Source organism: Pteropus alecto, unplaced genomic scaffold (genome assembly GCF_000325575.1).
Source record: "Pteropus alecto unplaced genomic scaffold, ASM32557v1 scaffold24, whole genome shotgun sequence".
Lineage (NCBI taxonomy): Eukaryota > Metazoa > Chordata > Mammalia > Chiroptera > Pteropodidae > Pteropus > Pteropus alecto.
In genome coordinates, this window is record NW_006439192.1 from 20,251,152 (window position 1) to 20,262,139 (window position 10,988).

General features: G+C 34.9%; 1 protein-coding gene across 6 annotated transcripts in view; it reads right to left on the minus strand.

Moving 5' to 3' along the window:
• The window catches only part of SORBS2 (sorbin and SH3 domain containing 2), a 299,053-nt gene that overhangs the window by 14,228 nt on the left and 273,837 nt on the right, over positions 1-10,988 (minus strand). For all 6 annotated transcript variants that reach the window (XM_006916395.3, XM_006916394.3, XM_015592904.2 and 3 more), the window contains 3 exons: positions 10,001-10,115; positions 9,788-9,916; positions 7,569-7,772 (listed from right to left, as the gene is read on the minus strand). In XM_006916395.3, the coding sequence (XP_006916457.1) occupies positions 7,569-7,772; positions 9,788-9,916; positions 10,001-10,115 (448 nt within the window). The remainder of the gene's footprint in view (positions 1-7,568; positions 7,773-9,787; positions 9,917-10,000; positions 10,116-10,988) is intronic.

Here is a 10,988-nt window from a genome sequence, read left to right on the forward strand (position 1 = left end):
AAAAAGAAAACCACAGAAAGAGGGGGAAAAGGCAAATTCTTAGTCTTAGACATTATGTAAAGTATTACTATTATCTTAAAAATTTCTAGATTATTTCCCACCAGCCAAAACCTCAAAGGGCAAAGAGCAATTAGTATTAACGTATTCTATTGTTTCAAACATTCTTCCTTCCATACGTAAGATGAATCCACATGGACAGACTATTTTGGTGGATAGATACCGTGATGGGGGTTTGAAAGATTGTCTGAATGGCATTTCTCAGGTGCTGGTTCTTCCTAGAATAGAAATTTGGATCTACCAGAATCTTCACTTTTTCACTTCTCCGCAGAGGCTCTCATTTCAGGTTCTAAAGACTGAATGTGAGGGTGGGTTATTATTTGAAGTCTATCATCTTTTGTCTAAAGGAAAAGATTTTGGATCATTCTGATCATAGACGCAAAACTTTTCCGTGATGGATTGATTTTATGCTGTGGTTGTCATTCAATCTTTTTCCAAGGCCAGTCATTTGTTTTGCTAAAAATCTTTAAAAAGGATATCCTTAGGGGGGTTAAATGCCAGCAGAGCTGTCAGCTTGCCAATCTCAGAGATAGATGCTTTGTTAACTGCTACAAAGAAGCTCATTCCTGCATCCTCATTAATTTACTTTGGTTTTGTGGGAGAACAAGGCTCGAGAAAGTCTATGCCAGAGAGCATCCTGCCCTCAGGCTCTGCTGCCCCTGCCCACGGGTGGGAAGTATGGGTCGCAAAGAGCCCACTAGGAAGTGACAGAGGATGACAGGCACAATGCTGACACCTTTGAATTGGATGGTTCTCCCGCTAACCTTCAATGTAAAAAAATATCTAACGGTTACTTTTTATTCTTATACAAATTTTAGTTAGGTTTTCTCCTCAATATGGGTATAGCTGCTATGCAAATATATCTTTCAACTTTTTGGAGAGAGGCCATGCTGATGGTGTTAAAAGTTAGTAATCAGTCTTTACATAACTTTCCATTAATTATATATATAATTAAGTTCGCTTAAAGACATGCAATAAACCACACTCAAGATGCAGTTACCTTTAATTTTGGTGAATTTATCTCCTGTTGATAAGAGTGTTTAGGGAGGAGAGGAGGTGAGTAGGACTGAGTAGGCTGAGAAAGTGTAGAGACCAGGTCAGAGACAGAAGCCAAGGGAGAATGAAAGGGAGGGGAGGAAAGGAGACAACTGGGAAGAGGTGTAGACATTCGATCTCCCGAAGAAAATGACGGTGGCTTAAATGTTGACGAAAGACAGGATGAGATTATGCTTTGTCCAGAAAAAGGTATCATGGTCATTAGATAATATCCCCCAATTTAAATAATTTTAAAGTTAACTAGTACCCTGGTGAGTGACATTTATGACAAATTTTTGCTTTAAAAGCACTAACTTTTTCTTTCGAATTTCATTCAAGATTTACAACGGGTGTGATCAGTTTAATTTTTCTGACGTGGGTGGCTGGAAATAAGAACCCTCATATTCTACAGGCAGATAGCAACAGTTCTTAGGAACTAAGCCTCATATTTGATCATGTCTTAAAATTGATTAAATTGATGAGAAAATTAGTTATTTAAGTAATTGACTTAGTAAGTAATGTTTAACTCTCTGCAATGAATGGTCTGTTATTAAATAGTGTGTTTATTTTATACAAATGCCAGGTATGACTGGGTTCTTTGTTCAGGTGACATTTTCTCTCCTGCTTGAGGAATAGTCAAGCCTCAGAGTTTTGTGACTGTCCAGGGGCCTTATAGGCACTGACCATTATTTAAGCATTGACCCAGAAGACCTTGTACAGGCCAAGTGCCTCTACATTTATTATTGCTAAGATCTTAATAGGAAATTATGGAGTTTAAAAAATTACTTTCATTTTTAGAAATTTTTAAATAGAGGATCTATGGGAGAAAGTGACTTTCATAGTGGCATAATATAAATCATTCTTTTTGTTTCATAATTTTAATATTTGCTAGTAATCATATTTGCTTTTTAATTCACAGGTTACATATTTGAGATATCAAGTTTTCCCTTTGTTTTAAGAGAGACATTTACGAGCTGAAGATTCAAGATTTCAAGATTTTTTCCCTCTTTATTGATGAAAATCATTGCCCAAGGTTTTTTGTTTTTAAGAAGAAAATGCAGGACCCAGTTCTTAAGTAGTCACCAATTTGAAGAAAATTACTTCTTCAAAAAGAATTTATAGGGAACCAGAGTATTAATTTTTTTCCTTCCTTCCTTCCTTCCTTCCTTCCTTCCTTCCTTCCTTCCTTCCTTCCTTCCTTCCTTCCTTCCTTCCTTCCTTTCCTCTTTTCTTTTCAAACTGCTATTATATCAAAGATATGATATATAGTTTCCTCAACCTGGAATTGGACTAATCTCTCTGGGTATTAATTTCCTCATCTCTAAAATAGATATAATGTAACCAACCTTTTGAAAAGATGTAGAGTTATTAGAGTAATGTCTGACACTCAGTAAGAGCTCAGCCATTATCATTATCAACACTGAGAAATTAGAAAGATTCATAAATTATGAAAACTTTAAATATGAATTTATAATTGTTAATAAATAATAGAATATATTACACATTTATATCTTATTAAAATTTGGTGTGATTCTATACATCTCTCCACCTGACTTATAAGTGCTTATGTTTCTTATAAGGAAACCTTATAAGAAACCTTATAAGGAAAACAAACCCAAGAAAATAATGCAGCAATGTTAAAATTGATGTTTGTTAATATGATTAACTGTACTAGCTAATTGTAGTAAGACTGGTTAGTTCTTCAGGAATTAGGCAAAATTAAAATACCTCATTAATGGTTTTAGCTGCATTACTGTCTTCCTTAGGGGTTCTAGGACCTGCGGAGGTGGTTACTGCATATTCTAAGCAGTCAGGTTTCCTCTCCTCTTCCTCCTCTTCAATGTGCAGGCTTGGTGTCACCTCTGTGCCATCATGGCCAAACCACAAAGCATCTGGTTCTTGAGATTCTGGCCCTCTTTGGATGCCTGACGTAACCCCCTCACAGATATCCTCATCTTCCTCTCCAATGATAGGGAGAGTTTGGGGTAAGGGACCCACATCAGTGTGTCCAGAGGCCACAAACTTATCACCTAGGACTTCGGGAATTTTTTCAAGGCCCGCAAAAACTTTTCTCATCTTTGTCACATCTGCACACTTGTTCTGAGTTGTCTTTCTGGGATCCTGGAGTGGCATTGCCTCAGAAGGCTGGACTGTGGTTGAGGTGACACCCGAGCAGAGAAAAGGTGGTTGAAAGGAAGGTGATTTGGCAGGTACAGATGCTGGAGGCAAAGGGAGGAGAACTGAGGATTCCTCTTTAATTTCAAGGGTGATCTCCTCTAGGATGTTTGGTTTGGCTTGGTCATCTGACAAGGTTAAAGCACCAAGCTTCTCTAATTCATCCAAGAAGTTGTCCAGAAAAGGAGGTGGTGTTGGGGTCAAAGGGTTTGCCGGCGGACTCTTGGCGGTCAGGGACAGCCACTCCTGGGTGATTCCCTGGAGAGCTCCTTTATCTGAGTCAGGTGAAGCTTTGTGCCTGGGAGGAGGGGCTCGTTCACTGGAAGCCAACTTAAAAATGAGCAGCGATTATGAAGTTAAAAAAAAAAACAAACCCAAGAAAATAATGCATCAAAACACAGAGACAGAGAAATGCAAGAAAGGTATGGTAGTGAATGAAAAAAATATTTATTCTATGATCTAGATTGGAAGATATTTTGCTGAATTTAAATACATAAAATCATTAGCATGTTAATTAGAACGTTATCTAAAAAATGAAACTCTCCTTGCATTTGGAAAGTATCTTATATGTCAGATGACAAAATAAAGCTGTCATGGAGATTAAAGGACAGTAAAATTTAAAAGATTTAACAGACTACCTCTTTTAAACTAGGTTTCCCCATATTGTCTTAATAGTAGAAATAGCTCTGAAATAATGTTAATGTAAAACGAAAACCAATAATTAAACCTTTTTTTTTTAATCCCTGAATTTGTTTAGTGTTCTTCCTTCCTGTAGCACTGTTAAATTTTTTGAACTTTATAATTTTCTCACTTTTGTTTGCAAGGGACTTTAACATATGGCATAAAATATTTTTACACCATTATACATCAACACATTTATAAATGATTAAGTTCTGAAAAATATATTTCATGATCAGAATGACACTGAACTCACATATAACTACTACTTCAAAGTTAAAAAAAAAAACCCAAAGTAGATGATTACACAGAAAGGGAGCATATAATGCTACAGAGAGTAATCTGCTGGGACTTCCATCCTCTCTCAAAAGACTGACATTTTATGTAAACCTGTGGAGGTATAATTTATGAAGCTTAATCTCCTGAAGTAAAAATACACTTCTCTGCATCTTAATATTATCACTTTATTCTGGACGTATCGAACAAAACAAAATTTTTATGTAAATCCATTAAAAGTAGTTGGCAACATTCTCATACATGCATCAATTATCGCTGGACTACAAAGACAGGTACACGCTGTACATACGAAGGCCTTAGGAGAGGCTGGTGGATGACATTTTACTTTAGTTCTTTCCAGGGAAATGATTTGGGTTTGGAAAGAAAAAGATCTTCAAGGAAGATTTTGGAGATGCACTTTCTAGTAGGCTGTTTAGGATAAGGCTTCACGCACTCAGCACTCTTGGTCCCCTCTGGGGCCTTCGTGCGTATCAGTGCACATTGTATCCCCTGCTAAACTTTTGACTTCTGTGTCCTAAAATAGGAATGGGGGCATTAATAGAATTTATTCAGTTTTTTTTTTTTTTTTAAAGGAACTATGATGTCAAGTCATCCTGGGGTAGGATAAGTGAGACAAAGTGTCACAAAACTCATGTGAGCATTTTAACAGAAGATTCAGGACTAAAGGCTGCTTAGCATTTGATATAAAGTGATCCTGTACATATGGTCTGTTATTAGATAGATACACTTCTAGCAAGCCCTGTATATATTTAATTTTTAACAAGATAGAAATGACTTAAGTCTCATTTGATGGTTTAGAGAAGTTCCCTTATTGGCCAGAGTTTAATTTTATGCTATATTATGCAACACAATAATAAATTTGAAAGTCCATGAGACATATAATACTTCAAGATTATTACTTCCCACTTTCGCTTACTCTCATGAACAGGAATATTATGTGACTAACAAAGATCTTTAAATTCCATTATTGTCATTACTACCCCTATCACTATTACTGCTCCGATGTCATTACCACCAGTCACTAATATGAATTTACAGATTCAAAGTGTTTAGCTTTATAATGACTTGTTTCTATCGAAAGAAAGTCAAATTAAATATCCCAGGATACCTATATCACAAAAATATACATATGATACAAAAATTATATAATCAGCTTTTCTTCCAAAGGCATTACGGTTGGATGCTATTGTACTAAAAGCAGAAAAATCAGAAATGTTATCAACTTACATTTAACTATCCCCTAAAACATAGTATGTCAAGAAATGTGATTTGAGTGAGTCAAAGTGTGATTCATAAATCACTTAAGGAGTTCTTTCCTTTATTTGCAAATATCAGTTAGAAAATAGGATATATAACATTCATATACTCATCATTTAGAGTATATTATAGTTGTTGTTTTTTTTTCTGAAAATCACATAGTTCAACACTACTGAGAAGTTTCCTTCCTTAAGCCAATGATATCATAGCAGAGATTACCAGTTGGGATAAAACCACTAAGTATTTTTTTCAAACAATGAATGGAAGCTTTTCAACATAATTTTTTCCCCAGCAGTGAGAATAAAACACAAATTAGTTATTAGCAAAATTTGTACATTTCTCTATTTATAAAATGTAAAATCTGGTGTTTTAAGAAAAAACTTTGGAAACTGAAAATACATTTGGATCATATTCGACAAATATTAAAACTTTGTGATCTAAAATACTACACTGCCAATATTATTTAGGACATCGTGGAAGAATTTCTTAAATTTTAAATAAGACTTTGTAGATAAATGCTTATTCTTTCTTATAAAATTTTATTTGAAGGTGTAGTTGCTTTGAAATTTATCTGGTAGTTCTTCTAAGATGACCAAATAGTGGGTAAGCCACATACATGTTATGTTTACATTTAACAGTAGGAACTACTGAAGGAAGGATGTTGATCTCTACATGCTAAACTCTGGTAGTGAAGTAAATATACTGAAGAAGATTCTGGAAAACTTTATAATCAATTTATCAAAATTGGATAGTACCAAACCATTCCATTATATAATAATAAAGGATCGAGAGTAATTACCCCACAACTGAAACCCCATCTTTAAAGAGGAGTAGAAAACAAACAAACAAACAATGCCTAGCCTTAGCCCTTTTAAAAAATGCTTTCTCTTAAAATAGTAGATTTTTATATTGTTAACTTATGTAAAATTCTTCTAAGACTCATTTTTAAGGAGTAGTTTTAGATCACTGAGAATGCTATCTTGAAATGATCTTACATTGGAATATGAAATGACTGCATACTTTAATCATGTCTGATATGTCTATTATTTTGCTAGCTCTGGACGGTTTATTTTCCCACATCCTAGCCTTGATCTTAATTATTTATTAAAATAATTAGTAAATTATGCAACATAATAAAAATTTAAATGTCAGGAAGTACAATATTTTGGAACTAATTCCTTGGTAATTTAAAGTTTTCTACTTGGAGATTAATGGAAAGGAGAAAGAAATTCCTAAACCCTACCTATAAAAAGAATACACTATATTATAATTCGACAGAAAATTAAGAAAAAAATTCACATTGTGAGTAAAGAAAGTAAGAAAATAGCCTTTTCTAATTAACTAGTTCAGGAAGCAAAGTTCCTTTTAGACAAGATATTGAGAAAGATAATTATCCTTAGCTGTTAGCTCTAGTGAGACAGTAGAACTGGCACATAATTATCCTAAAACTAACAAAATACACTTGAGAACTTCTAATAACCAATGAAATTTCCATTCAAACTAATAGATAGACAAATTGACTTATAGACTTTAATTGAAAAATCTTACTCTATCTCTCTTTCTATATTAAAAACCCCTGAGACTTTTATAGAATTTTTTTCAACTGAATTACCATGTATTGTTGAAATAAATCATTTTAGAATCTATCGATCTATGTATAGATGCATATGTACATATATAATTTGTATAAAATATATATAAATAAATAAAATCAAGCTTTAGAGAAAACTCAAGCTTCAAAAAATTTGAGTTTCAGAAAGCAAATCTATTTATGTATGTACACAGATATATATCACATAGGGTCTTATGATACTAATAATTTTTTCTCTGTCAATATTTTAACTTGAAAAATGAAATTATCAAAATCAAGCATTAAACCTTTACGCTGTCACTCATAAGAAAAATCAAATTATATCGACTTGATGTTGCACTCATACTTAGAAACCTAACACATAAATCTTCCGCTTTGTAATAAACGTGATGTTCTAGTCCAATGCCTTAAAATCACTTATTGATTATCTTACTCCAAGCTCCTAAATGTTATACTAATATGGTGAGTGCCTTCTTACCTTATTTGAACTTAAGCTGTGGATTCTATCGCTCGAATAGCTGTGGGGTATGGGAGGGTCGGGGTAATCCTCGGCACCTTTGGATGTATTCCTCTTGACGACTTCTACATAGGAAACAGGGAAGATGCCTTGTCTGTTGGTTCCTGGAATTTTACCTTCATACCAGTTTTGATCAACTCTTTTGAGAAGAATAACTCTATCTCCCTGTAAGGAATATTAGAAAAATGCATTATAAATAGAGATGTGATAATGTAAAAAACTAATTGTCAACGTTTTCTGATAAACAATAGTTTTCCATTTGGGGAAGTTTTATACTTCCAGCTTTTTTTTTTCTTTTTCTTTTTCTTTTTTTTTAAGTCAGGAGAATGCAAGTAAAGTCTCAGAGCTCACTCCCAAATTATAGCTTATCAACATATGCAATTTAACCACCCAATCACTACATCAGAGACTTCCCTAAGGATGCTTGGTTAATGTGAGTGAGTTTATACTATCTGTGTTGGTACTACGTGAAATGACTTGCATAAGTTATTTCAAAAAGCAGAACAGTTTAATAGGCAATGTCTCAATGACAGTAGCATCTTCCTATCACTGACAGTTTCAAGGGAGAGCTTCAGAAAAGTGCAACTCAGCTCTCCGTGATAGTGTGTCTGACATCGGTTGCAGAAATTCACCTCTAGAAGGGATGAAGTCGAATGGGACACCGTTTTTCTTCTTTAACCTACATGTGCTAACTAGTAACAAAGAGTGAAGATAATGAAATGGGGCAGAGATAGCACTTGAGATAATCCTTCACTGTGGCCAGGACCGACACCTACCTGATCCATTCTGATTGGTGGGTGGCCATGCTATTGTGGTCACTATATATTTTTTATAGAACCCTTGGCCTTTGCAATAATAGAATTTTCTACAATCAATATTCCTGCTATCTGCAGTGATCAAGGCAATGCCGCAAAACCCAGGTTAAATTTAAACTCAAAACCACATGTGGCCCAGAAATAAATAGGCAAGATGTGGTTAAACAGTAAAAATTCTGCTGTTGAATCCATCAAATAATATGAAGTTTGGGCAACTGCACTGACATAGCAGTAGAGGCGACACACAATCAAAACTTGAGCATGATAGGGAGGCCTTCTTCAGATGGCACTCAAGGCAAAAGTTCTCTTTTTGCGAAAATGCTGTATGGTTTATATAGACTGTCCACCATCACTGAGCAGAACATTGCAAAGAAAAATGAAATCTCCCTAAATCTTAATTTGCACTGACTTTCTCTGTAATACACCAAGATTGGGCTGTTGCTAAGCTACCCCTTGAGCTATAAATTGCATTAGCAGAAGCTTCTCTCTAATGTGTGAAACACAACTGAATACAGTTGATGTAATGCTGTGCTGTAGCTTAGACGACAGAAGAGAATCAATTGGTGATGCAGAACTAGGACCAAAAGGGAAGAATGAGATAAAGTTCTCCCAGGACAAGAACGGTGATATTTTCCTTTGTTGCTCCTGGCTATGCATTTACCACCCTGCATGTTACTACCATGTGGTCTGCGTTGTGTGCAGACATGTATATTGTCATCTCAACTACCACCTCAAACAAATGTATGTGATTGCTTAGCAAACAATGAAAATAGTTTATCTAATCATTCTCAGCTATGCAAAGTAACAAGTTAACGAGTTCTTTTTGATATTGTTAAGAAGAGATGCTGGAGTTGGATAGGTTGCTGGTGAAATTTAGGTCAGTCATGAGGCATAGATGGGTCCTCAAAATCCTCCCCAGGAAGAAATATCTTTATTACTTTAGGACCTTGCTTTGATTCCAAGATAAAAGTAAGTATTGGAAACCTTTTTTTTTTTTTTTAAATGACTAATAATGCAGCAGAACAACAATATTCTGAGGTGTATTAAAGTACTTTTCCTCTTGATGCTTTCCTACATCATAACACCATGATATTCAGGCCAAGGCACCCCTTGGAGAGGGTTTGGGGCCTCCCAGGCTAAGCCATGGAGGGAAAGTCTTTCATAGAAGCTTTGTGTCCGGCAGGGGACCTCATCTGGAAGAACACAGGGAGCAATAGGAAACAGTGACTCAGGGTGGCGTTAGGGAGTCCTTTGTCCTTTTCTTAGGAGAAAACACAAAAATGTCTGAGGACGAAGATAACCTATTTTGTTTTTGAAAATATACTGCCTTTCAAATGAACCGGATGAAGAAAACGACTAGGTTACCTTTCTCAGCGATAGCTCCACATTTGTGTCAGCATTGAAATTATATTTGGCTATAGCTTCTCCGATTTCTCCAGGCTGGGCAGGGGGAGGTGGTCTTGCAGGCTGTGCTTTTTCAGGAGGCATGAGTTTCTATGAGGAAAAATAATGACTTATTCTTGACCTGTGATGACTTTAGAAACAGCAACCATGTAAGAGAGAAGGGGAAAGACTTACCTCTACATATGAGATTGGGAAAATGCCCACTCTCCCATGGTGCTCTCCCTCGTACCAATTTTGATCAATTTTCCTGAGGATGTAGACAGTATCTCCTTTCTTAAATGACAGCTCCCTGGAAGGGACATTTAAAAAAATTTTTTTTCCTTGATGTACAGCAATTATTCTTAAGATCTTTAGAAGTATATAGGAAATATATTTCCAATATTAAAAAAAAATAATCTGTTGAGCCCAGTTGGAAAAGGATTTTTCTTGCAAATTCTTAGAATTCACTTATAACATTATATAACTTTTGAAATGATTTCAAGAACAAGCATAAACATCACATCTAATATAAACCACAGGCAGATTACTATGAAATTTAAAGGTGGGACAAACTATTGCCATCTAGTCATTAGATTATAGCAGAGAAGTTGTGAAGCTCAGCATAACGATAGATTAGTTCTGCACTGATTTTTTTTGTCCTGAAACTAGTGAGCTAGTTAGTTACTTTCTGTCTCTTTCTCAAATACTAAGGCTTGCAATAGGAAAATTTTCTGCCAACACCAAAAAATTTTTTTGTGTGTGTGGATTCTTAAAGCTGGTTGACAGGCATTTAAATGGAATAGCTTGATAAGGAATTTATTTTGTGAAACAGAAAAGATCTTATACTTTTATTTTTCAATGGTGCACAAAGAGAAACATATTTTAAGTGCAAACACATTCATGGATTGCTTGTTGCCTTCTTTATATTTTTTTGTTTTTAAAGAATAAAAATATTTTCAAGATACTACGTTTTTCCATTTTGGCTCTAAGAAGACAGTAAGTATATTTGGGCATTAAATTCTACATTATAAAGACATCACTCATTTTGAATAATCTGTGCCTAAATTCTCACTCTCACTATGATTTTTCATGGCTCCAACGCCCAGATGATTGATTGTATTTGTGTGGTATTTTGCCTCCACTATTATGTTTTTTGGGGCATTTATTTCTGCCTTTTCTCAAG